The 27,503-nt window shown below is 44.5% G+C and overlaps 1 protein-coding gene and 1 long non-coding RNA gene across 3 annotated transcripts in view; one reads left to right on the forward strand and one right to left on the reverse strand.

Annotated features, from left to right (window-relative positions):
- LOC135234380 (uncharacterized) overlaps positions 1-6,011 on the reverse strand; it is a 34,833-nt gene extending 28,822 nt beyond the window's left edge. The window contains exon 1 of the long non-coding RNA XR_010324098.1: positions 5,765-6,011. This is a non-coding gene — a long non-coding RNA (uncharacterized LOC135234380). The remainder of the gene's footprint in view (positions 1-5,764) is intronic.
- Positions 1,193-24,337, forward strand: LOC135234375 (vasopressin V2 receptor-like). 2 transcript variants are annotated; one of them, XM_064298930.1, is made up of 6 exons: positions 1,193-1,642; positions 13,769-14,145; positions 14,569-14,814; positions 15,495-15,641; positions 17,570-18,251; positions 23,038-24,337. In XM_064298930.1, the coding sequence occupies exons 2-6, from the start codon at positions 13,771-13,773 to the stop codon at positions 23,247-23,249; spliced, it is 1,662 nt and encodes a 553-aa protein (XP_064155000.1). In that variant the 5' UTR covers positions 1,193-1,642; positions 13,769-13,770; the 3' UTR covers positions 23,250-24,337. The 2 variants fall into 2 exon arrangements, with proteins under 2 accessions (XP_064155000.1, XP_064154999.1); XM_064298929.1 differs by lacking the exon at positions 1,193-1,642 and adding an exon at positions 4,901-5,124.
- The last annotated feature ends 3,166 nt before the right edge of the window (positions 24,338-27,503 follow it).

The following is a 27,503-nucleotide window of genomic DNA, read 5'->3' on the forward strand; positions in this document are numbered from 1 at the left end:
AAATGCATCCATTGGTAATTCGATGGATAAACATGAAGAAGTGATTAAGAGGAGACAGAGCACTCTGTGTCAGTTACAGAGGCCCTGGGGCTCATTTCAGAGGGAGAAACAGACAGAGTGAAAGGACGTGTTTCAGGAGAAGAAGACTGATGACGTGAACGGATTTGCCTTTTTTCCCCCCACCTGTTTTTTCTTTTACACCGTTTACAACACATTTACTGTGGGCTCTGACCACTGGGATCCTTTCCCGACGTCTAATGGACAGATGTGTCAGCCACAGCACTAAACCTGGCAACCCGGAACTCTACTTCACATTTTTGACATGCCAAAAGGGTCATGTACTTAAGCGGGTTAAAAAAAAAAAATATGACAGGCAGTTAATCGGAGCCAATGAAACCGGGGTCTTGAAAGAAGCAACCAATCACACGTCACTAATGAGCGCTTCACGAGTTCCATCTGCCCGGCACACTTCTGTGCATCTGTGTAAACAGTCAAACAAATATGAAATGAAAACATGCTCAGGGAGGGGGTGAAAAGAAGGTGTGAAAGAATAACTGAGGGATGAAAGATACTGAATGTTCAGACCTACCCCTATCACCAGCACATCAGTGGAAACATAAGCGCAGACACACAGAGACACACACACAGGCACAGACACACAGAGACACACACAGGCAGAGACACACAGGCAATATGACCCCCTCCCCCCACCAATTATTCTCCCTCTCCTCCTCAGTGCAGTTCTCATGTTAATGAACAAGGTGTATATTAGCATTTTTTCCATGTCCTTTCTCACTCTCTTTTATGTTCTCTCACAACACAAGTACACTCAAATAAAAATACATAATGACCAGAACAGGCCATTCCGCCCATGTAGGCTCATCATTTACCAATACTCCATCCAGCACTGCAGGAAACCTAGATTTGAACATCCCAAGGGTCTCTGCCTCTATTGCATGACCTTGCAGGCTGTTCTCTGTCTCTGTCTCTCTTTCAGTCTCGCTCTCGCTCTCCCTCTCTCTCTCTCTCTCTCTCTCTCCCTCCCTCTCTTAATTTCAGTGACAAAGTTGAGCCCTGTCTGCTTGAACATTCCTCCCCTCTACCCCTTCCCAATCCACATCCCTCCCTCTCCCTCCTGGAGCGCCTGACTCCGCCCCCGATCCTAAAGGACATGGGACAGCAAACCTGGGGGAGGGGCTAGGGGGGTGGAGAGAGGCGGTGAGACTGTGAGAGTCCACACAACTCTGATATACCAGCCTGGCCGAGGTGCAGAGAGATGAGCTGAGAGAGTCACGGACACTTCCCCTGGATTACTCCCCCACGCACACGCGCGCGGACAGAGGACGGCACCGCAAAACAACCCCCTCCCCGTGGAAGGACGAGCGCAGCGGAGGCCGTAAAGCACCCAGTCCCAGATTTCACCTCCAAAAACGGCACAGGCCGCTGTGTCACCGTCCCGCCGTCACACAGCGGCCAAAGGAGAACAGCTGGGCACTGGGACAGCCACCATGTAACACACTCTGGCGCAGGCTAACACTGCCAACGGGAATGGCGCTGGGAGAAAAGCAAGACATTATGGATTATACCAGCTGTCTGGATAATTCAGCATAACAGCCACCGCATTGGACAAGTCAATATCAGAGTAAGTACTGCCACCGGAAAAACATTTGAAATAAAGTCTGGGTTACTATTTTTTTCACATTAATGGGAACGTGCACATTGTCTGAACCACAGAATCGCTGACGCGTGTCATGTCCAGGTGTCATATGCAGTTGCTATAGTATTGTAAACAAAATGTTAAAACCCCAAGCAAATCATATTGTGAAATAATGTGTGAAACTTTTAGTCATAGCACAAGACTTTTAAAGCATGACACTCACAGCAGGAATTTGACATTTCAGAATTTAACGTAGTAATGAAACTTTCAGTTGATAATGAGCAAACATGAAGTTCTCAGATTTTAAATAAAGCTAAGAATATGATTCTCACCAATGCCAACTCCAGCAATCGGGTAAAGGCTTAAACACGGGGTTTGTATGGCTTAGACCATGGCCTATTATCCCAATCAGAGCGGACATTTCAGTTCTCATCAGACTTCAGTGGATTACAGTCAAAAGGTCTAAATTCCAAGCTTAAGATACAGCTACAGGTCATTGTGATTGGCCCCAACTCCCTGTTATTTTTACAAAAAATAAAAAACAGTGTTTCAGAGAAATGGGACAGAAGCAAGCACTGAGAAATATTTGAAAGAGAGATGGCCAAACTCCACAGAAAAATCATGGTGACAGCACCTATTACTGCCACAGAGGTTATGACCAGCAACGCGCTTCACACAGAGAAGGAGAGAAAGGAGAGGAAGGAGAGAGCCTCTATACTATGGCCACTGCACACATACTCGCACACACTTGGGAACGGATATATGCACCGGGAACATGGAAATGATCCTTTCAATACCTTCCATTGTGGAATTTCTCTTGCATGTTTCCACTGCTCTTTCACTGTGTAGTAGGTTGAACATGCATTAAGTTAACCCTGATACATTTCACCGTATTTATATTAGTGTATGGTTGATTCATTTCCTGTATTACACTTGAGTATAACATTCATATATATGTATGTATATGTGTACATTTTATTTATAAAAATACATACATATATACACACACACACACGCATTGTACTGTACAAGCACATTAGTTGCACCACTTTGGCACTTGGCTTCATTTAACATACGTTTATATCTTTCCACTTAAATGATTATTTTGCTAATCACCTGCTAAAAAAACTTGCTAATCACTACACATTAACTTCATGTTCAGTACAACCATGTACCTGGTTAAAGTTGCTAGGAGACATCTCATAGTGCCTGTATTGGATTTTGTGGTCACAGCTTCTAAACATTAACTCTAAAAGAGCCATTTGACCTTTTGTCTGGAGACAGTCACATGTACACATGTATGCAAGTCCAACATACACAGGTACACACATGTATATGATTCCAGCAGGTCCAATTCAGCCTGGTCCAGGCACAAATTCCTACTTAATTTGGATTTTTAAAAATAACCTATCAATATCAATATGTCAGCAGGGGAAATAACAATAATAATAATAATAATAATAATATCACTAATAATAAAAATGACTATGATTATGATAATTATTAGTAGCAGCATTAGTAGCACTTTGCAAATGCTTTTTTGTTGCCAGAAATAACGACCCCCTCATGCATGCGGGTTTTCTGATCCGCACTCCCGCTGACCTGTGAAAGCTCTCCACGTCTGTCACTCGGCACGCTTTCTGTAGCCAAGAGAAATCAAGGTAAATGCTAAAGTTCACCGCTCACGGGCGGAGCAGCTGTTTCCTGTTCAGGATTAAAGCACGCTTTTCCGCTGGTCTATACGCTGCTCCACGCCTTTCCCTGTTTGTTTCTTATGGCCACTGTGAGCGCGCTGTATAAATGCATCGCGGCTTGAGTTACACGCTCACGCTGTAGCGCTGTGTGCAGCCTCACGCTTTATTGCCGTTGCGCGGCGGGCTGTTCTGCACCCCGCCTGTGTCCTCGCTGTTCTTACGGCATCATGTCATGCGCTGTGCGAATCTAGCCATGGTTCCCTGGTAGGAGCTTCAGCCAAATAAATACATAATAAACGTGGCTATCATATTTCTGGCTGTAACAATGATCAATGGTGGAAATGCGGCTAAATTTAAATCTCAGAATAGAAACAGAAGAAAGACTGAAGGGAATAAACCAACGCGACAGTAAACAGCAAAAACACAAACACAGAAAACCAAGACAAGAAACATCCTTTTTAACTAACATTCAGGACATCCGCTTTTAACATAATGAAAACACAACAATGTCACTGTGACCAAGAACAATGTGGTTCATCTCCCTCTGAACCTAGGGTAGCCATGAACCGGGTTTCCCAAACACCCAGTTGAGTTCAATGCCCCATCATGTCAAATACATATTCAGCTGTGACCTGTGAACTGTATTCCCAGACAAAACTAGAGCTGCTTCTCCCAGCTTTTCCGTGTCAACAGAGTCCAGATCTTTATTTCTTTTCAAAATTCTTCTGAATGGACTGGATTGGGCTTTGTTGACTTAATTTGTCTTGTTTTGCAGTGCATGTAAAAACAAACGGATACTACACAAATACAAGTGTCGTGTAGCTGAAGAAAGAGGCTACAGAGTGTGACAGCACCCCCTAGTGACAGTGCTACAGTATGATTTGTTCCTCTTTCCGGGGACCCTGGTCTTTAGCTCAGTAAGATAAACATTAATGGAATACACTATTTTCCTTTTTTTCCATTGCTGCAACCTCTGCTACCAATTAAGGAGAGCACAGAAAGCATGTTTCTCCTGCCAAACACTCGATGTCAAGCTGCAGCTCCTTCACACCGCAGTCCACTAGTTGAGCTTGCACAGACTTGAGCTCACGTGCAGCTTGAGCAACAGCGACCGCCTGAATGACCAGCCAGGGTCACTAGCGAACTGGCAGACGGTCATTGATGTGGACTGAATGGCTCTCTCCCAGGGTGACGCTACAAGCGTACATGCGTTGCTTGCGGGGTATCTGGCCACAGTCAGTGTCAGCACAGACCATATTCAATATCAGACTGTGTGACCCACCCACATATTGGAACAGTGCCTCAACAGAATGAGCCACACAAAAGCATTATTTTAAAGAAAATGAGTCTGTTTAATTCCACAATGGCAACAAATTCCAAAAATGAATTGTCCTCCATTCCTTTTCAATGCAGCATCGGTGCACAGCAAGAGTGATGTGATTTCAATACTGGGTTGTTGGAAAAGAGACAAAAATACACCAAGATACAAAAATGTTAAAGGAATGGAAAATAATAAGGAAATTAAAGCAAAGGAGGTGGGAGGAGCTGGCTATTGTAACCCAGATATTTTGAGGCGGGGCACTGCTGTTGTAGCCTTGAGCAAAGGTATTTAACCTGAATACCTGCACTAAAATTTCAAGCTGACTAATGTGTAAAAATGTGAGGTATGTACCATGGACAAGGGTGTCTATTGGAGGAGTAAACCAGAAAGAGAAAATAAAAGACAACAGGAAGGTCATTAATCAGTCGATACAGCCGGGAACAGCCAGCACTGTGAGTTTGCCACCGAATACACCTACACATGTGGATAAAAGCCTTTGATAACGTATACATTTCCTGTATGAACTTTGCAAGTTTGAAAGAATTCGCGTATGTAGGCTACTGGTACGCAGTAAAGTACCAAGTGTTCAGGTAACTCAAACGGTGATCAAAAGTAGACAACTACGGTTTGAAAATGGTGTGCATGCCTTGAAAATGTGGGTTTGAGTGTTTTATGCGTGTGAAATGCGGGTTTGCAGTGTGTGCAGACGTGCGATTTGCATTTACCGTGTTTTTTAAGTCAGATTCAGAAAAAGTTCAAGCGTAGTGATCGGAGAAACATAACTTCATGGGTTAAACTGTCCAAGCTGTTCTCTTTGAGAGTGGCCGATATATTATTCAGTAACTGCGAACTACTCCACTTTAACACATATTCATATAAATTCAATACAAATGTAATTAAGATAATTAAATATAAATTATGTTTAGAGTTTAGAAAGTCATATTGGGCTTCCGGTGCGCGATAGAAGGTTTTCATTCCGATCAGAACAAAAGCTGGGAATACGACAGGACCCTTATTTCCCCGGCTCTGTTTGTTTGGATTTCACCGGGCAATTTCCCTCGCATTTGTGAAGTAAAATATAAAAATATTTACCGAACGTGGACCTGCATCAGCTGTGGTTCCGGTCCATCAGACCCGTGGAAAAGACCGCCCCCACGCCCTGAGATCTAAAGCTCAGCTGCGGACTGAATAATGGATATATAGGTGTGCGCGTGTAAAGACCGGTGTTCATTCTAATTAACATTTAGCCTAATGGCTTACTTTGGAAAACGGCAACCGATATAAATACGGTTTTCTGGTATTGTGCAGACCCTATATATTTTTGGATGCTTTTAAGAGTTTACTGCAGGGAGAGAAAGAAGTTAATCACTTTAGGAAGCGCGCGCGAAAATTGTTTTTTATTTGTTTTATGTAGTTTTTGCTTGCAGCGACGATGTGTTATTTTCAGCTGTGATGTAAACATTAATTTAGTTCAGATGAAACGATATAATAAGAAAACAAATTAATTTGAGTTATGAAAGGTCTGATTTTCGGTCGACTTATCACCCCCCGGTTCTGGACTTTTATTATTCGTCTTTTTTTGTTGTTGCTGTTGCTCCATCCTTTTTCATGGATTTATTCGAGTTACCTTCCCAGCTCAGCTCAAAGCGCTAAAAAACTAGACTGTCCCCAGGCAGAGTGGGAAACGAGTATCTTGTTTGTCAGTTGGCTTGTTGTCTTAACTGTGGTACATGAACAGAGAACAAATAAAGCTGGTCGCTGGTGAGAAGTCAAAATGTGGTTATTTCTCTATAGGAAATGGGTATAGACCGAAAACCACACTAGTCAGAAAATAACTCTGAACCTACACAGTGAAAACGCCCTACTCTCCAACTATAATGAAATGGGCTGGTAAAGTCACAATGAAAACACTTGAAAAAATGAATGGCAGCCATTGTTAGAATCATTTTAGGTGATTTTTGGGTGTGGTGTCCCAGGGATTAAATGTACCTCACCAAACCGGGTTATTCCAAGAAAACATGTTGGGTTCCTAACACAGATTACTGAAATGCAATTGTTTTATGCATGTGTTTAATTAAAAAATGTTGTAAGCTGTCGCTGCTTTTTTTGTGTGTGTGTGTCTATAATTACCACCAGTGAGGAGTATGGGTCCTTAAATGTTGTCTGAATGTTTAGAATGGTGTCCAGTGAAACTGGAAGTGATATAAAAGCTTTGTGTTTAATTAGTCATGTTTAATGTTTTGCTTTTTGAAGAGATTTTGTTGTTTTGTTTGTTCTCTCTGTGTGCAATTTATTGCAGTGGTCCTTGTAGTAAAATAAAATGAAAAACAGCTGTCTCATTACAGCATACAGGGTGACAAGAGATAGGGGGGAGGGAGATAAATTTAGAGATTTAAAACCACCTTTATTGTCAGAGTTCCGCCACATGTACAAGTGACGATCAAAATATAATCACAAGATATCTGGGGGGGGGGGAGACTGAGCATGAGTGAGAGAGATAAAAAGAAGAGGAATAGTGATGGGGAAGGCTTATCATAGACACACAGATAGATTCAGTGATTAAAAGAGAGGCCGAGGAGGAGAGAGAGACTTATTAACCAAGAATTAAGAGTGGGAACAGAACATGGTGAGAGAGAGGTAAAGCAAAGCAAAAAAACACGGTTTATTCTCCACAAAGAACAGAATAGAGCTGTTGACATGAATGTCCATGATTCAGTTTATTTGTAGAAACAACTAGAGGTTCCTCTGAAACTAATTTGTGGAGAGAGATGAGAGAAAAGGGAAGAGGAAGGAAGAGGAGGAGGAGGGAGGAGAGGACCGTGACCTCTGTAGTCCTTCCTGATGTGTTTCATTACCGGTCCTGATGGGCCCAACCCAACCCAGCCCAGCCTCGCTTGGTCCTTCATACCCCTTCAGTGGAGTTCACACTTGGAAATTATTCTTATGATCCTGTCTCAGGGATCTGCTGGCCTGGTCTTATTGACCTGTATCAGGGAGCTACTACCTTGGTCTTATTGACCTGTATCACGGACTTGCTACCATGGTCCTGCAGATTTGCAATGTCTCCTGGTTTACATTTTCACCCCAAATTCAGACTCAAGAAACCAGATGAAGTGAGTTACAGTAACTGCATGATCAACTGCTCTCATTGATCTATTAAGTGCTGAGTAATAAAGAAAACACATCATTGATGTGGTACCCAAGACCAGGGTATTGTGATTACATGATTAGAATGTCTCTAAGAAAAATAGAGAGCTTATTTCAATTAAGCTCTCTATTTTTTTCAATTTCAATGGCGTAGACTCTGACAAAACACAAGCTGACCATTGGCTCATACACACGCAATGATGCACACCCTTACCCATACAAAAATTCTCCTCTTTAAATCAGCGCTTATGGTAACTTGTCAAGAATCTGTAAGTGTGCTGCGCTTGGTAATCCAAAAAGAAAAAATCTAATTTGTGTGGAAAACTCTTATCTGTTTTATCCTAAGAGCTGCATCTCATGAGTGAATATCAGAAATCTAGATTATGAAAGTGTGACATCCTGTGTAAACTGTTTTTCCACAATGAAAGCCATTTATGCAAAGTCTACAGACAAAAGCAATGATCTCCAGTCATGAATATTAATAACTGGCTTGTGAAAGCCCAGATCTTGGCTGGTTCAGTAGAAATGAGAACAATACCTCTTTCTTTCTCTGGTTCCTAAACAGCAGTAGGTTAGGGTTATATTGCAAAACCTGGTGGAAAATTAGGTTTCCAATCTTCCTCTTACAGTTAAGCTCATTGGAAAGAGCTTGTGTTTTTGAAAAGTTCAGCCCGGGATTGCGGTAGCCAATGTGAGGTGCCGGCTGCATTGTGATGTCACAGTGAGTGACGGGCGCTGCAGCTCTGGCTGCAGGTAATGTGGCATACGTATCGTGGTGCCGGTTCAGAGACCTTCAGCCTCAGCTCTGCACAGCAGTGTAATGCCTGTGCATTCTGCCTCTAGTTTTAGACACCAAACAATCGCGCTCCGCACAACAGACCAGCACAAGTTTCGGTTCTACATTCGCAGAAAACCATGGAAACGTGGCTTTGGCATATACAAATAAACAATTATATATCGACTGTATTTGACAAGATTTTACAGCTTCCCTACTTATCACATCTCTCCCTGAAACTATATAAATGTTAAAATTAGACAAAATGTTTATCTTATTTTTTTGAGTTGGCCAGCATCACATGGAGAGCATGTTAGGGGTAATGATTCAAAAGAGAGTTTGGAGGGAACACAGATCATATCTTCACTGCACTATCACAAGAGCGGCCAAAAATACTCTGGGAAAGACAGGCGAGATCAGGCATAAAAAGACCTCATTTATATGCCATACTAAGATACAGAAACATGCATTTGCGCACGTGTGCTCACACACGCATGCACACACGCACCCACATGCCTGGATGCACACAGATGCACAAAAGAAACACAGAACAGAAGAAAATTAAGAAGGCTAAACTGACTGATACAGAAATGTACTGGGTTGAAGCATGTTGCTGTATCTGACAAGTGAAAAATTGTTGCAGATCAGTGGTGAAACGGGCACAGAGATTTTCAAGTTATTGATAACATTATATTAAATCGTTACCTTGTAGAAGTTTATTTTCTCTTTTAGACAAACCAAGTTTGTTTTGGCTCTGTCACTGTTAAGAGGTGAGAGAGGGAGGGAAAAAATGAGTGAGAGCTGACGTAATTCCAACAAATACACTTAGATTGCAACAAGACAGTAGGAGGTTAGAGGTCAGAGGTCAGATGTGGGGGAGCTGCACACATTTAGTGGTATCAGTAGTGATTTAGATATCATTGCAAGCATTTTGGTGTCCCTTCCTGTTGCACAACACTCTCAGCAGATCGCATAGCCTGGAGCACTGTGTTCCTCTGCGGCCACAAAAGCAGAACTTTATTATCACCTCTGATAAAGCTCAGGACAGCTTCGGGCAGTTCATGCAGAAGAACAGGCCGTTCACCCCATTTTAGTTTCTGGCTGCCTGTAAACGTGACTCTTCAGAAGATACAGCTTCTGATGCCCCCTGCAAACCCCGCTCCCTCTCTGAACCCGTTTTCTCCTCCTGTGCCCCGCTTCTCTCTCTCCTCCTGTGTATATCTCTTTCATGTTCTCTGTCCTCATATGCCCTCTCTCCCTCCCCCTCTCTCCCCCTCTCTCTTTCTCTCTCTCTCCTGCCCTGTTCCCCATCCCATTGTGGTCACAGGGAGCATCTGAATATAGAAGCAGTACAAAACAGTTTTTTAATTCTGTTTATCCTTGATGGGATTCACAGTCCTGGTGGAATCCAGTGCCGCTTTAAAACAAGATGGCATCCAAATTTACCCCCCATTTCTCCATCTGGCATGGGGAGCTGATCTGAAACAACTGCAAATCAGAGGGGGCTGTCCTGAAACCAGAGCAAATCAGAGGGGGCCGTCCTGAATACCACAGCGAATCAGAGGGGCCGTCCTGAATACTGGAGCGAATCAGAGGGGGCCGTCCTGAACACCAGAGCGAATCAGAGGGGCCGTCCTGAAACCAAAGCGAATCAGAGGCTTTTGCCAGGAAGCGGGTCTGAGCAGAGGTTCAGTCGGAAGTGACACCTGATACCCAGATTGCCAGTATTGCTTTCCCCACCCAGCCTCGTCCTCTCGTGCCCTTTGCCAATGTGTAACAGTAGCTGCTGCTTCCCTGACTTGTGATAATAGAACATTTCCAAAAAAAATACACAGAGGAACCTGAAATCAGGTCTATTATTTGTTATGGGTGGTAGTGTAGTACAATGGGCAAGGAACTGGTCTTGTAACCTAAAGGTCACAGGTTTTATTCCTGAGTAGGACACACTGCCGTTGTACGCTAGAGCAAGGTACTTAACCTGCATTGCTTCAGTATATATCCAGCTGTATAAATGGATGCAATGTAAATGCTACTGTATGTGGAACGTGTAAGTCTCTCTGGATAAGAGCATCTGCTAAATGCCTGTAATGTAATGATCATAAATTTTCTACATGTAGATTTAAACTTTCCCCCCAGGAGCTGCCATCGTCAGTGGGCTTCGAACCTGATAAACTGAACTCACAATTCTGTACAAGGCTATTCTTAAGTGCAAGCACATTCTTAAGGAGAATGTCCGGTCATCTGTCCATGAGCTGAAGCGTAATTGGGTTATGCAATGATCGAAAAAACAAAAGCAAGTCCACATCTGAATGGCTGAAAACCAAAATGAATGTTTTGGAGTTTCAAAGTCCTGAACTGAACCCAATATAGATGTCGTGGCAGGACTTGAATCAAGCCGCTCATGCTCGTAAACCAACCAACTTGTCTGAATTAAAGCAGTTCTGCGAAAAAGTGGGCCTAAATTCCTCCGCTGCAATGTCCATCCATCCGTTATCTATACCCGGGGGGGGGGGGGGGGGGGTGCTGGACCCAATCCCAGTGTGCATGGGGCAAGAGGCAGGAATACACCCTGGACATGTCGGCATTCTATCCTGCACACACACCATTGACTTACACACTCATACCTATGGGCAATTTAGAATCTTCAATTAGCCTACCTGCATGTCTTTAGACTGTGGGAGGAAACCGGAGCACCCGGAGGAAACCGACGCGGACACGGGGACAACATGCAAACTCCACACAGAAAAGCCCAGGCTGGAATTTGAAACCAGGACCTTCTTGCCGTGACAGTGCTACCCACTGCACCACCATGGCGCCCTCCTCAGCAATGTGCAAGGCAGATATCAAATTATAGGAAGAGTTTGGTTGCTGTTATTTCTGCTAAAGGAATTATTAAGTTTAAGGGGGTGATTTGGGTGTTCGATAACTTTTTTCATTAAATAAATGAAATAATTATTTAAAAATTAGTTTTGTGTTCAATCAGGTTCCCGTTGTCTAATATTACATTTTGTCTAAAGATCTAAAACATGCAATAATAGAGAAAATCGGGAAGGGGGCAAATACTTTTTTACGGCACTGTATACACAGAGACACATATCATACATAATGTATAATAAACGAGATGAGGGTCAAAAAGTGCATGTGTATGTGTTATACATACATTTATTTCACATATATTACAAATGATTAATTCAAAACTGCATTACACATATAGTATGCAATGTGTTGTATATATCATTATACAACTATATTGCATTTTATGTTTCAAAATGAATCAACATCATGTAATTCTAGGGCAGGAAATTAATTTAACCAATGCCAAGCAAAGGTAAATTATCCTGTCTAGCTTCTTACATCAGAAAGAAAATGGCTGACAGTCAAACAATTAGCGCTCCTTTAGGTGTGCATTTGTATCACCTGCTGATTGGATGGTTTAAGTCAGCTGACATAAGGTCCTATCCCAACAGTGACTCCAGTCACAACGCTCAGACAATGAAGCCCAGAAACTCATGGAGCTCTAGTGGGCATGCCCATGCTCAGGTGCAGCTAAGCCTATTATCTGAGCAATTACATTCATCAAGAAAACTGATCCCCACATCACCGGGATGAGCTGACAGCGGGTGCAGATGACTACACTGCTGTAACAATGTGATATGGAGATCATAGCATCTCTTCTCAACCGATGGCCACAAGTATGCAACGTATGCAGAGGCTCATGTTGCAGTGATAGCCCCTGAACTTGGATGAACCTGCTTCTGCTTGTTTTGTAAGATTAATGAGCATCTTAAATTACAGCATCTAACATGGCAGAGTTAGATTTTGTAAGCTTTACTGTATATGCTTCGGCTGAAACCCGGTCTAAATCAGTAATCTGACGTATGAAATATTCAGATCAACTAAGTGGCCACTGTGGTGAGCTAAGCGTATGAGGTTTTGCATGAGGAGGAGTTGTTTCTCTCCAAACACACGCCCGTGCCACCATCTTCTCTTCACCGCCCCTGTGCGATCTGCTCTCTGCAGTGCGGATCCAGTCCCAGCTCTCTCATCTCCCCCCATCCCTCCATCATCACTCTCCATCTCTCCATCGTTGCTCTCCTCCTCTCTCTCTACCCCTCCTTCTCTGTATATTTGTCCAGCTCGGCTTCTCTGTCCCACGGTCTCGTTCCTCTGACTGTCAGTTTTGTCATTTTCAATTATATTTACTTTCATTATGTTTATTTGCAAAAGAGGGAAAATAAACACAGGTTTTATTAAGACCGGGAAAAGCAGCGATTGGTGTGAGAGAGGAAGTGGCAGACAGGAAGAAAGGAAGGGAACGAGGGGAGGGGGAAAGAGGGAGCACAGGGTGGACACGAGGAGCGGAGGGGTGAGAGAGAGGGTGCTCTGATCTGCCTGGGCAAAGTATGAAAAAGTAAATAAACAAGGATTTGCATTTGTGAGGAGCAAACGGGTTCACACCGCAGCCTACAGTGAAGCTTGCACAGAGATGAGTTGGAGGAAGGCCTTTCATATGCAGCTTACGTCATACAGCCATCAGGCAACCAATTAACCAATCGGAGGCTGCCAGAGAGCGGTGAAACTAGGACCCCTAACTGATTGAATGCTCCCGTACCCCAGGCATTTAAATCACCAGTTGCATGTCCCTCTGTGGAGCTACCGGCCACAGTAGCCACTAGCACTGACCAGATTTGATCCGAGACTGTGGGGCTTATCCATGCACTACAGAATGGTGCCTTAAATATCAGTCTATTCATGATTTTAATCCGGTTTACTTTCCCATTGCTCCCCTCACTTAAAAAAAAGTCTCGCTCTGTTTTTCTCTATCTCTCCGTCTTTCTCTTGACAGGCTGAGAGCATGAAACCCACAGACCAATGGGCCATTCCCACGTCAAACTGTGGGAAAGACAGAGAGAAGGGGGAGTGAAGGAGGGAGAGAGAGGGAGATAAACTGATTAAAAACCAATGGGGGATTGTCTAAAAATAATTATAATTTGTGACAAAGGATCAATATCCATACTGGTATAACTGTGCGTTCATTAGCTTCATTGTGTTGAGAGGTTGTGACACACTGGCTCAGGCAAGGAGATAGCAACATTTGAACAGTTGTTTTACACAGATATGCTCCTCTTTACAAAAACTTAATTATGCTTTTGAAAATATTATCATTCACACAGGCATGGCAACTGTCTCCTGGGAAACGGACTGGGGCGGTCTAAGCCACTCCACTCCAGCGGCAGGGGGAGGCAACAGTTCCTCCCTTTTCCAAGACTACACCAACTCCAGCCATGGCCGCGGGGAAGGTGCCCGTTCTTGGACAGTCCCTGAAAATGGGACCATTTCAGGGGGCTCCGTGCCCATACCAACTGTGCCACAGAGGGACGAGGTGCTGGCACAGGCAGAGTTTGCGATTCTTGGCCTGATCTTGGCACTGACGACCCTGGGGAATGGGCTGGTCCTGTGGGTCTTACTGCGGCGGAGGAAGCACCACGCCCCCATGCACCTGTTCATGATCAACCTGTGCGTGGCCGACCTGGTGGTGGCCTTCTTCCAGGTAACCCGAAAGTGTAACTCCCCCCACCCTAGCTACCCCTTTCTCTTCATACACTTCGTCCCATAGTCATAAAGCATCAGTAAGAGTGCTAATCTCTGATCAGGTTTCGTCTGTAAATAAACAGAGGTGGAAAATACAAGTTAAGAATATAAAAGTCCACTCCAGTATTTTGTTCCAATCACCTGAATTAGCTAATTAGCATAATTCTGCAGTCAGGATGTAGAACTAATTAAAGATAAAATCAGCTGGCTGACTTCACGGGTGGAGAAACGCATGGCATGACTTTTACTTTCTGAGCCCTGCCCTTTCCACCTCTGTAAATAACCTAACTTAATTAATTATGAGCGAAAAGGTAGAACTTAGCATCCTAGATCAACACTCCTAATCGGTGATGTTTCATGACTCCACCCCCACCCCCCACAGGTGCTGCCCCAGCTGGTCTGGGACATAACGTTGTGGTTCCAGGGTCCAGATGCCCTGTGCCGCTTGGTCAAGTACCTGCAGGTGGTGGGCATGTTCGCCTCCTCCTACATGATCGTGGCCATGACGGTGGACCGCCATTACGCCATCTGCTGCCCCCTGCAGGCGTACCGCGGCGGCGCCATGTCACGCTGGAACGTCCCCATCATGGTGGCTTGGGGGCTGTCCCTCCTGCTCAGTGTCCCACAGGTGAGCACGCCTGCCAGGCACACCCCCACCAGGGTGTGCTTCTGCTGCCACTTCACTCCTCACTGGGGCACGAGGCGTCAGCTCAGATCTCCATCCGATCTGGATCAGGTGATAGTGGATGCAGGGGATTACGCTGATGCAACCAGTGCTGTATATAGATCATAGAGTGTAAATGTGCACACTGTGCAGCTATCTGAATAGATCCCCATAGGCACAGCCTTACAGTGGAGGCTTCTGAACTAGGAAAACTATCATTTAAAGTGCAAACTGTCTTTCGTGTGATTAATGATCTGTCCACAATCAATTTGCTTTTAATATAACAATTTTAACATTGTAGTGTCAGATACATAAAGTTTATACGCTTCAAATGAAAAGTTTTTATTTAAAATAAAAGGAATTGGTGTAATGGAACCCATCTGTTTCTTATAATGACATTATGACAAAGACATTTGGCTGCATTACACTGAATCTGCACATGGTAACTTTTCTGAACATTCTAACCTTTCCACGTTAATGACATAAAGTGTAATATGTAGTGACTGGATGGTTATATTAGCAGCTATAAATTTACAGACAGTTTATGTTGAGCACAAACTTATTTTGTCACACAGATGTTACACTTGGAAATAAATGAATCAGTCGCTCATTTACTTACGTGACCACTGCCCCCTCTCCCCCAGGTCTTCATCTTTTCCAGGGTAGAGGTGTATCCGGGGGTGTTTCAGTGCTGGGCTAAATTCGTCGAGCCCTGGGGGCTCAAGGCTTATGTCACATGGGTGACCCTGGCAGTGTTCATACTGCCAGCTCTCGTCATTACCATCTGTCAGGTACTGCATCCAGCACCAGAACTTACAGAGTACTGCATCCAACACCAGAACTGAGAGAGTACAGCATCCAGCACCAGAACTGAGAGAGTACTGCATCCAGCACCAGAACTGAGAGAGTACTGCATCCAGCACCAGAACTGAGAGAGTACAGCATCCAACACCAGAACTGAGAGAGTACAGCATCCAGCACCAGAACTGAGAGAGTACAGCATCCAGCACCAGAACTTACAGAGTACTGCATCCAACACCAGAACTGAGAGAGTACAGCATCCAGCACCAGAACTGAGAGAGTACAGCATCCAGCACCAAAACTTACAGAGTACAGCATCCAACACCAGAACTGAGAGAGTACAGCATCCAACACCAGAACTGAGAGAGTACAGCATCCAACACCAGAACTGAGAGAGTACAGCATACAACACCAGAACTGAGAGAGTACAGCATACAACACCAGAACTAAGAGAAGTACAGCATCCAACACAGAACTGAGAGGTACAGCATCCAACACCAATGAGAGATACAGCATACAACACCAGAACTGAGAGAGTACAGCATACAACACCAGAACTGAGAGAGTACAGCATACAACACCAGAACTGAGAGAGTACAGCATCCAACACCAGAACTGAGAGAGTACAGCATCCAACACCAGAACTGAGAGAGTACAGCATACAACACCAGAACTGAGAGAGTACAGCATCCAACACCAGAACTGAGAGAGTACAGCATCCAACACCAGAACTGAGAGAGCTGTAAATGTAAAGCAGATAGCTCTTTGATCATATTTTATGCCCTTCTCAGACAGCCTTAACATAGCTGTAGTCCACAAAAGAGGGGAACAGCATGTGCTTTAAATGCTGCTCATTTGTGTGTCTGTCTTTGGCCATGTGATCCCTGTCGCTCTAAAGAGGCTTATTCCTGTATAATGATGTGGCGAGGGGGGCACGATTCACTGAGCTCTCTAGGATTTGCACCCCTACTGTTAAGGGCCTGGACAGGCACTGTTTCATCCTGACCAGCTGGGGGAGGGGGGGAAAGGGTCTGGCAATTTGAAACTGCTGTGTGACCTCACTGGTGACACATGACGTTCCAACTGTCACACCAGTGTCCAAGTCAAATTCACACTGATTTTATTGGCATGACATAATGTTTGCCTCATCCAAACCCTTATGAAACACACATTTCTAATTTGACAAAACAAAACAAGAGAACACATGAATGATAACTGGTTTGGGGAGATTATTCCCCAAATGGTTGTTGGGGAGATTAAGTAGTGGTGGTATGCTGGTGGCGGTGGTAGATCGAGTTTATTTCATTGGGATGCTAGAGTAACACTGCTATCTTCAGTAAAACAGGAGGTGCTTCAGCATTGGGCCAACTTGAAAATTCCAGAGAGCTGCTCTATTTTAGGAAAAACATTTCTGTTACGTGACCATAATTCTCATAGTTAATTGTAAATTGCTGCTGTAACTTAAAACCTTGTTTTTAAAAAAAACTATATTCTGGCTTAAAATGGTCTGCTTCTGTCCTTTTCTAGTTCAGTTTCAGTATAAATTTTATTTTCCAAATGCAATCGGGTTCAGTGTTCTCTTATGTCTGTTCGGGCGTCTGTACTTTCCACAACTTCACAACTTGACTGCCAGAACCCACGGCTAACTGCACTGATCCAGCCAGGTCCTGCTATAGTCTTTCCTCTGTGCAGAAAAAGTCATCGTCACAGAGCAAGACTTTAATTTTGGTGCCATGTAAAACGAGAACAGGGGGCAGCAAATTTTTTTCCGTCACAGGAGGGCCAATATGCTGATACAAGCGCAAGCACTCTGTTCTGTGTCACTTTACACCGCTGTTGCGCGGGCTAAACTTGGTGGTCATGGTGGGGACTGAGTCTGCTTTATCTCTCTGTCCTTCTGTCCTTCATGTATCTTTAGGTACGAATATTCAGAGAAATCCACAACAACATCTACCTGAAGTCAGAGAGGCGGGTGTCAGCGGAACTCAGGAAGAACTCCGTACTCTTCCGGTTCCACTGTGTGGGGAAGGAGGCAGATAAAGAAAGGGAGAGGGGGAGGGGGGGAGGAGGAGGAGGCGGACGAAGAGAGGGGAGAGGCAGCCACTCTTCGAAAGGCGGCAGCCCTGGTTCCCGCTCCCGCGGCAACGGGTCCTTCCACGCCCACCCCTCGAACTCGCCCAGTTACTGGCCCCACGCCTCCTCGTACTGCCCCGCTTCCTGCGACCCCTCCGAACTGATAACCCTGAACCCCACCAGTTCTGAAAATGGCTCCTCTGTGGGCGCGCCCGCCCCCGTGCCGAGGGTGCCCCCAGCCGCAGACTCTTCTCTGCACCCCCCGGGACAGACTACCTCACTTCCCCCCACGGGCGAACACCCTCCCTTCGCCCCCGATGATGTCATCTCCGATGGGTCCCCCCCCGATCTGTTCCCTCCCCCCGCCGCCCCACTCCCAGTGCCCCTGCCCCCCTCGAGCGTGTCCCGGGCTGTATCCAAGACGGCGCGGATGACGCTGGTGATCGTGCTCGTCTACACCGTGTGCTGGTCGCCCTACTTCATCGTCCAGCTGTGGGGCGCCTGGGACACCAACGCACCCAAGGAAGGTCCGTTTCCCTATTCATCTTCTCAAAATATCACAGACAATTCAGTAACACCCACCATATACCTACAGGGCCCTGCATGATGTCTGGGACAAAGAAATATTTTTTCTTGATTTTGCTCTATACTTCACAGTTTTATATTTGCAATTTCAAAAATTCACAAAAATTTGGTTAAAGGGCAGATTCTCAGCTTTTATTAAAGGGTATTTTTATACATTTTGGTTTCACCACATTGAAATTACAGCACTTTTTAACCCCCATTTCAGAGCACCATGAAGTTTGGGACAAATGGCTTCACAGGTGTTTCTGATTAGTCAGGTGTGTTCATTAGATTCCTTACTGCAGGTATGAGAGAGCTTTTAGTATGCAGTTTTGATTCTAGGCTTTTGATTGCCTTTGGAGTTTGTTATTAGAGTTTGTCAACATGAGGACCAGAGTTGTGCCAATGGAAGTCAAGAAAGCCGTTATGAGGCTGAGAAAAAAACAGTCAGAGACATGGCCAAACCTTAGGCTTACCAAAATCAAATGTCAAAAAGAAAGAGAGCACTAGAGAGCATGGTAATCACAAAGGGTCCGGTAGGCCAAGGAAGACCTCTACAGTCCATCTATCCATCCATATCTTTACCCACTTATTCCTGATCAGGGTCATGGGGGGTGCTGGAGCCCATCTCAGCATGCATTGGGCGTGAGGCAGGACTACACCATTGACAGTTTGCCAGTCCATCACAGGGCCCACCCAACATTCACTCACACATTCATACCAAGAGGCAATTTAGACTCTCCAATTAACCTAACCTGCATGTCTTTGAACTGTGGGAGGAAACAGGAGTTCCCGGGGAAGATTCCCATGGGTAGGAGGAGAACATGCAAACTCCACACAGAAAGGTGTGGATATGCCATTACTTCCGTCTACAGAAGACTTCACAAACAGAACTACAGAGGCTACAATGCAAGATGCAAATGAGTAGTTAGCTGCAAAAACAGGATGAGCAGGTTAATTTGCTAAGAAATACCTAAAAGAGCCTACAGGGTTCTGGAAAACAATCTTGTGGACAAATGAAAGATTCATTTGTATCAAAAATGATGGCAAGAGCAAAGTGTGGAGTCCAAAAGGAACTGCCCAAGACCAAAAGCATACCACCTCATCTGTGAACATGGTGGTGGGGGTGTTAGGGTTTGGGCATGTATAGCTGCCACAAGTACTGGCTCACTTGTCTTCATTGATGATGTAACTGCTGATAGCAGCAGCTGAATTAATTCTTAAGTGTCCAGAAACATCTGCTTAAGTTTAAGTAAATGTCTCTAAACTCATTAGATTGTTTTGCTGGATGCTTCATCCTACAGCAAAACAATGATCCCAAATATGGTACTAAAGCAACAATTAAGTTTTTCAAAGCCAAAAACTGCTAAATTCTTGACTGGCCAAGTCAGTCACCCAGTCTGAAACCAATTAAACATGCATTTCACTTGCACAATGAAGAGAAAACTTAAGGCAACTAGCCCTCAAAACAGCAGGAGCTTATGGCTGCAGTACATGCCTGGCAGGGCATCGCGAGAGAAGATACTCAGCACCTGGTGATGCCTCTGGGTCGCAGACTTCAAGCAGTCCTTGCAAAGGATATGCAACAAAGTACTCAGCATGACTACTTTCATTTACATAACATTAATATGTCCCAAATATTATGGTGCCCTGAAATGGCGAGGCATAAAAGTGCTGTAATTTCTACATGGTGAAACCAAAATGTATAACAATACACTTTAATAAAGCTGAAAACCTGCCACCTGTGAATTGTTTGATTGAAAATCTACGATTGTAGAGCCAAATCAGGAAAAAATTTCTCTGTCCCAAACATTATGGAGGGCACAGCATATTCAGTGAGATGTTCTCAGAGAAAGAATTACATGATTTGTTTTGTTAGCAAGTGCCACACCCTCGTCCTCCAGCGCACTTCATTTCATTTCGCTGTGCCCTTCATTTACACAGCTGGGTATTTACACATTGTTCACAGATACAGTATCCTCTCAGATGAAGAGGCTCCTACAGAGCTACTTAATATTTGAACTGGCAGCCATCTGGCTACACGCCCCGTTCTCTAGCCTCTGCACCACGCGGTCCCACAGCAGGTGGGCTCCGTATACCTGTGCCCTCCCTGTGCCCAGTTCTCGTGCCCACAGGCAGGACAGGGTCACCCTGCGGGTGTCAGAGATGGCTGGCGTGCCCGTACGTAAAGTGCGACGCGCGTCGCGGTGCAGCGGTAATGGTGGCGGAGCCTGTTTTAATGACCTCGCCCCCTCCCCCTGGACCCTGCTAACGCCCAGGAGCCTGCTGGTCCTCCTGCCGCTCAGCCTCCTGCCAAAGGCTGATATTTAATCCACGCAGCTGCCAGTGGCAGGAGCTCAAACACACACACGCACACGCACACGCACACACACACACACACACCAGCTCTTCAGCCAGCCCTCCCTCCTCTCGGCTTTGTTATTGTGTGTCTGGATATTAAGAGATCAAGAGAATTTGCATCATATCGGCCATCTTCAAAAGTTTTTCATAAGTGGTCATGTAAGTAAATGTGTCATTGAATCAGTTATTTCAAAGTGATTCAATGACACAAGTTTATGCTAGACGCCCCCAGTAACACAAGGACCCAAGCTTGTCCATAAATTAGTAGTTGCAAATTTAACCGTCTCACCACTGCATACCTTTGCACATTTCACATAGTTTAATTTCCTTATAACAAAGAGGCTGGATCACATTACACCAGTTGGTTTTTAATTAAACCTTTCATTTGAAGTGCGTATAAGAAAAGGCTTAGCACACCAACTCCCTGAGAGACCAGCTGGGCTGCTCTACATTCCCTGACATGTGAGAGAGCAATCAGGACATGGAATTTACCTCCGGAGTTCCACCTCTCTCTGGAGCTTTCCTCGACATCTTTAATAAGTATTTAACTGTATGAGGGGCTGGCCTCGGCTGTTTAAACAGATGTTCCTGGTGTTTGGCGCTCGGTTATGTAATGACGTTTTGTTGTGCCTGTCCTTTTAAAGGACTGGAACAGCGAGGTAAACACTGTCCAGGGCCATCTGCCCAGTGGCAGCTGGGGGCAGGGACCCCCAGCCACCAGCTCACCGCTGATTGACAGGGGTGGGAATCTGGAGGGGGGCAGAGCATGGGAGGGAGCAAAGGGGGGCGAGGTATGAGATCATCGCAAAATAAAGCAAACATACTCTTGGCCATGTCTGCCAGAGAGACTCAGACAACTACGAGAGTCGTGGGTAGTGAGCAACGCACTTCCTCTTGCACTAAAGGGATTCAGGCCCTATTGCCTATGTCAATTTATTCAGTGAATAGTGGACAAAGTGTCAGATGATAGTAAGAGATCCACAGAGTGGGAATCAGGACAGGCCCTGACTGTGTGGACTTTGCAGGGTGCTCTCGTGGGTTTACCAGATACAGTGCCTTCAGAAAGTATTCACCCACCCCTGCCCCCCTTTAAAATTTTGGTGTCCTGTTACACCTTTACATTTTTGTGCATTATCCTCCTAACCAACAGAACACATGAAACAGATTTATGATGCAAAAAAGCCTGATTTATTCAGCATTAAAAAAAGAAATTATTTCTAATTTATAAATCATTCACCCCCCAGAGTAATACTTTGTAGACAGGCCTCGGGCCTCAGTTACAGCTCTGGGTCTTCATGAGAATGTCTGTATTGGCTTTGCGCAATTAGATCTTGGAATCTGTGCCCATTCCTCCATGCAGTTTTGCTCCAGCACTGGCAGGGTTTACGGAAACCATCGGTGGATGGCAATTTTCAGGTCACACCACAGATTCTCAATGGGATTAACTCTGGAGTTTGGGCGGGCTGTTCCAGAATACTGACCTTCTTATTTTTAAGCCGTTTCTTTGCAGCTTTGCTGTGTGCTTCTTCCAGGAGGTCTCAGGGTCTGTCACATGGCTTCTGGCAAACCCCAGGCATGACTAAACTAGCTACACCCCCAAAGAGGCTAAATCTGTCACGTGCTGAAGAGATAGCTGATAGCCAGACAGTTTCTCCCATTTCAGCCGGTGAACTCTGCAACCCTGTCAGTGTTTCTGGCCTCTTGATCCCCTCTCCTACAGCTGCCCTCCTTGTCCAGTTTTTGTGGGATGGCTTGATCTTTGTAGTGTCTCGGGTTGTGCAATACTTTTTCCATTTTGTTACAATTAATGGTGCCCCTACGAAGGTTCAAAGCTTTGTCATTTGTTTATATTTTTCTCCAGCTTTTTGCCTCCAAGCAACTTCATCTTGAAGTTCCATGTGCAGTTCCTTGGTCTTCATGATGGCGTGACTGATCTGATCTGTCATTTCAGTAACATTTGTTGATTTTAACATTATCAAGTTACTTGTATTGGAAAGAAACATCAACATACATTTTATTTTGGCTTTGCAAAACTGCAAAATGAGAAATAATCAACAGGTGGAGAAAAGACACTGCATACTTTCTGGAGACACTGCATACTTGTTCTTTTCCACAGTTGCGGAGCATGTTTCTGACTGTGTGCCTGTATGGGGTGTGCAGATCTGGTTCACAGTAACTCACCAAACTGAATAACATAATAACTCAAATGGACTGAAACTGAGACTAATTTTAAAAAAGAGAAATAAATAGCAAATAAAAACAGAAATTCCTGTGTAATTATGTCACTGACATCAGTGACATAATTTCCTGTCCCTGTGACCACAGTGCTGTAGTGCTGTGACTCCATGCTGGCAAGGAGCTGATTTTGTCCTTCTCCCTGCTCCTCAGGTGCGGCCTTCACCATCCTGATGCTGCTGGCCAACCTCAACTCGTGCACCAATCCCTGGATCTACACAGCCTTCTCCAACAGTGTGTCCCGCGACCTGAAAGCCCTGTTGCCGTGCTGCTCCAACTCCCGCGAACTGCGCAGGGGGTCCATCGCCAACGACTCCACCAGCACACACACCTCCACCACTGCCACCAAGAACAATATATACTGAGCTCGGGTGGACGTGCCTGTGAAAGATTCCACCATACCCCCAGACGCCCTGCTCAGACCGAATAGGCTGCAGAAAGGAGCCACAGACTCCGGCGTCCCCTCAGTAAAAAACCGCAGGATCAGAAGCTGAACTGAAGGGTGACCAGAGGAGAACTGTGTTTGCTTGCTGCAAGCGCCCCAAGGAGGACACCGCCTACAGTTCATTTGCGTGCATAGTCCTCAGTACTACGGTCGTATCTGAATAAAAGCACAACTACGGGAGCTGTGTTCTTCTCACTCTTCCTCTTCCTCAGGCTGGAAAAATGATCCTCCCTGTACAGAGCCCACACAGCACACCCACTCCCCTATGGAAGCATATTCGCGCCAAATTTCAAAAGAAAATGAAAATCGCTCATTACATTTCGTTTGCATTCAATGTGCGCAAAAACCCGGCCAAAATTCAAAGTGAAAATGCAATCCATCCATTCATTTTAATTTTCAAAGTCAAATGACCTGTCAGTCAGGACGGGGGGGGGGGGGGGGTATTACAGGGGCGGTTCAAACCCAACAAAGAAGTCCCTCTTACACAGTGGTAAAGATTTTGGCCACACAGCAGTAGCGGGCCAGCTAGCGATATTTACTAGCTCTCTGAGTGTGGTAATGGATCACAGAACTACACAAGAACTAGAAAGGAAACGGGGTCAACGACCTTACAATGAGCCATGTAGCCTAATGTTAACTAACTTAACAGCTGGTACAGAGAAGGTCCCGCCCACTGCAAAAAAAGTGACTGGACCTAGGAAGTGGTTTGAAACAATGGGATTTCCAATGCAGGAAAACTTTCAAAATCATATCTTCTCACAAGCAAACAAATACAAAACCTCTTTCTGAATTACGATATTGTTACAAAACTACACAACAGACATTTAAGTCATTGAGCTCTCGCTAGCCAACACAAGGAATTCTGCAGAAAGCTTGGTGATGTAAATGTCATCTTGAATCAGAGGAAATCAGAGCAATCGGGACGAGACCTAGCCGACCAAAGATGGTGGATTGTTTGGTATAATGTTTTGTTTGATGTATAATTAAATAAAACCATCATTTAAAAAATCATGTAGATGTCAGTTTGTTTTAACCTGGATGTTGCTTAATGCCTAGATTACTAATACAGCCAAGATTACCAAGGTTGATGAGCTGGCGTGGAGCAGCAATGAGCGAGAAAGAAATGTCTTTTAATGATACAGTAGAGGTGGCTAGCTAGCTAGTTTAGGGCTACAATAGCTAGGCTCTATACCCACATTCAGTGGATCACTAAAGCTAGCGACAAATTTTAAACGGCAATAAATACTGGCTCCCACCACAGGTGCCATCCAACCAATGATAATATTGTCTTACAGTTCATTTAAAAGAAATGTAAATTAATTGATTTATTTCAAAACAATGTTCAAAATGGTTGCGTTAAGGTTACAATTAAGTTAAGGTTAGTCAAATATTCTTTTCTAAAGAATGACTGTTTGGCTTATTTTCTTTTAAATGTATATCGAGTGACCATTGTCTGGTGTATTCTCAACAGGCTTCATGGCAATTCTGGCTGGTAATTTAGTGTAATTTAGCAGTTGTAGCCAGCCAGTATCTAGAGTGACAGTTATTACAACAGACGGGACTGTAATGCCCCTTTCTTCAGACCCCGCCTACAAAGTTTGACTGACAGGTCTTTTGACTTTGAAAATTAAAACGCATAGGAGATTGCATTTTCGCATAGTCACGCAAAAACCCTGCGAAAATGATAATGTAAACAGAAGCAATGCCATTGTATTTGATTTATGTCACCCTTGTGCCACAAAAACATGAAATTGAAATGATAAATGGCCAATTTAATTATTTAATTTTTAGCGTAGATAAGGCGGTTTCAATAAGAAACTGATATTTCAAATGTGGTTTTTCATTTTCATTTAAAATGTGACAGGGTTGTGTCATATAGGGCGATCTAAATTTTAACAAGCACGAATCCGCAACAGCTGCGACCGCACACGCGCATGCATCCATGTGTGCATGCATCCACGCATACACCCTCACACAAACACGTGACCTCTTCTTTGGCTCATGACCAACCTTTCCACAAAATCTTGTGCAAATCTGTGAATCCATTCGGGAGTTATGCACCTTTTTGTGATAGGCCACGCCCATCGCCACCCCTCCACCACCTGCCTCTTCTTGGCCATGAAACTTACCAAGGCTCTGACCTTCAGGGGTTATGACCATCGTCATGCCACATCGCCAGCCCTCCTGGATGGCAGTAAAACTGTTGAGCCATGCTTAGTGGGGTGGGACACTCTTTGTGGGACACTTGGACCAACTGACCAACCGACTGACCAACAGACAGAGCTATAGAGCTGCGGTCGCAGCTAAAAAGTGTGTACAATAACTTGAAAATGAAAACGGGGAGTGGGATTTTGCAATTTCATTTCAATTACGCCATAGTTTTTGCGTACATCGAGTGAAAACAAACTGTAATTGACAATTTGCATTTTCATATGAATTCTGCCGTGGATATACTTCCATACCCCGCCTCCTCAGTCATAGACGACTTTCACTGCAAGTGTAAATCTTTACCACAAGTGAAAAAGAAGCGCTGTGGATGTACAAAATATAAAGTATTTAATTATTTTTAAGATTTTACATATTTGTTTTATAACAGAGACTAATTTTGGTCTTGACCAGTTTATAGGCCTACTACAGTAACCAGACGGGCTGAATCGCCTGTTCTCATCATTGCGTATTCTGTGAAACGGCAAAGCATTCGCGACTGTTTTTGACACGCGTTCCAGATGGAAAGCAAAGCAAAGTAAGCAAAGCGAAGACACGCGCCAAGCACCAGAAACCGTTAAGTCGGAACACGGGAGGCAAGCCGAGGCACGAAGCTCCGAACGTGCGAAGGACAGTGAAACTGGGCCGCCCGCGCCCGCGCTGCGAGGAGCCAGTGGCCTGTGAGCGCAGAGGGAGTTTAGCGCGAGAGCACGCTGAGAACCGCCGTCTGTCGGGACGCATTCACCAGATCACACAGACCCCGTGAAGTCCAGGCGCAGCAGGGGTAAAAAAAGAATTACACTGACGTCTGAAGTGAGTTCCGGACCCAGGCGGGCGGGACAGAGAGAGCTTGGACAGGGGGGACACGAACTGAACCAGAAGCGTAAGCCCCTATAAAAAATGTCCAAGAATTTCTGGGATTCCAGAGTAGGATTTCCACTGCGGACCAGTGAGAAAGAATTTTACTACGTGGAATAAATCTGCAGTTTAAACAACAGATATTCAGAATGAACAAACCATGTGGCAAAATTCCCATCACGCTGAGCACCATAATGATAATGGTGGGCACTGCCCAGAAATGATCGGAATTGGCCTATTGCCGAAAGGGTAACTATAAACAAGACAATACAAACATATGCTATTAGCATAATGATAGCAGTAAGAGCGGAATGGAAATTACCCGCTTTCGCAGTGACAATGAAATCGCTCCATTATCGGAGATGGAATACATCTGACCATGTGCTCTTTCTTAAAATGACCTTGGGGATCATCACTGCAGGGATGGAACGCTGTTCATGAGCTAACTAACTGTACGTAGTAGCCTGTGAAGGACAGGTGTGGTAGCCTGACGGACAGATATTCTGGCGTGACTGAAAGATGTCAGATGTGAAACACAGCCGACAGGTATGTTGGCAGGCCAGACAGGTGTCAGGAGAAGCACCATCTGGTGTGACTGCTTGCAAAGGATTTTTGTTACAATTTACAATACTCATGTCCATGGGAATTTGTACAAAACTTACCAAGGATCTTAAATATAAGATTAAGGAATTATGCTCTGGAAAAAGCAGACATTATCAAATAAATGGCATTGTATTTATGCATAATGTTAAAGAAAGTATATAATGTCCAGTGACCAGAAAAAAAACAGCTGTAATAGACATGCACGTTTACAGCGCATAAAAACAAAGATTAACTTAATATAAAACTATAAATTACGCTATTTAATTACGACAGTCAAAAAGCTAAAAAAGTACAGTGTACATACAAATACATTCCACGCATATAAGTGAAAAATACACAGTAAAATGTTGACTGTATAAACAGTCGTATTCTTTACTGCTTAATATAAAAACAAGGTAACGGTAACCTTTCAAAACTTATATTTGACAGCATGTCAAATAACTTTTTTAAAATGTGATGATAGTATTTGAGGTGTGGTAATGAATAGCACTGTTATGCAGGGATGCAC

This window comes from Anguilla rostrata, chromosome 11 (assembly GCF_018555375.3).
Source record: "Anguilla rostrata isolate EN2019 chromosome 11, ASM1855537v3, whole genome shotgun sequence".
NCBI lineage: Eukaryota > Metazoa > Chordata > Actinopteri > Anguilliformes > Anguillidae > Anguilla > Anguilla rostrata.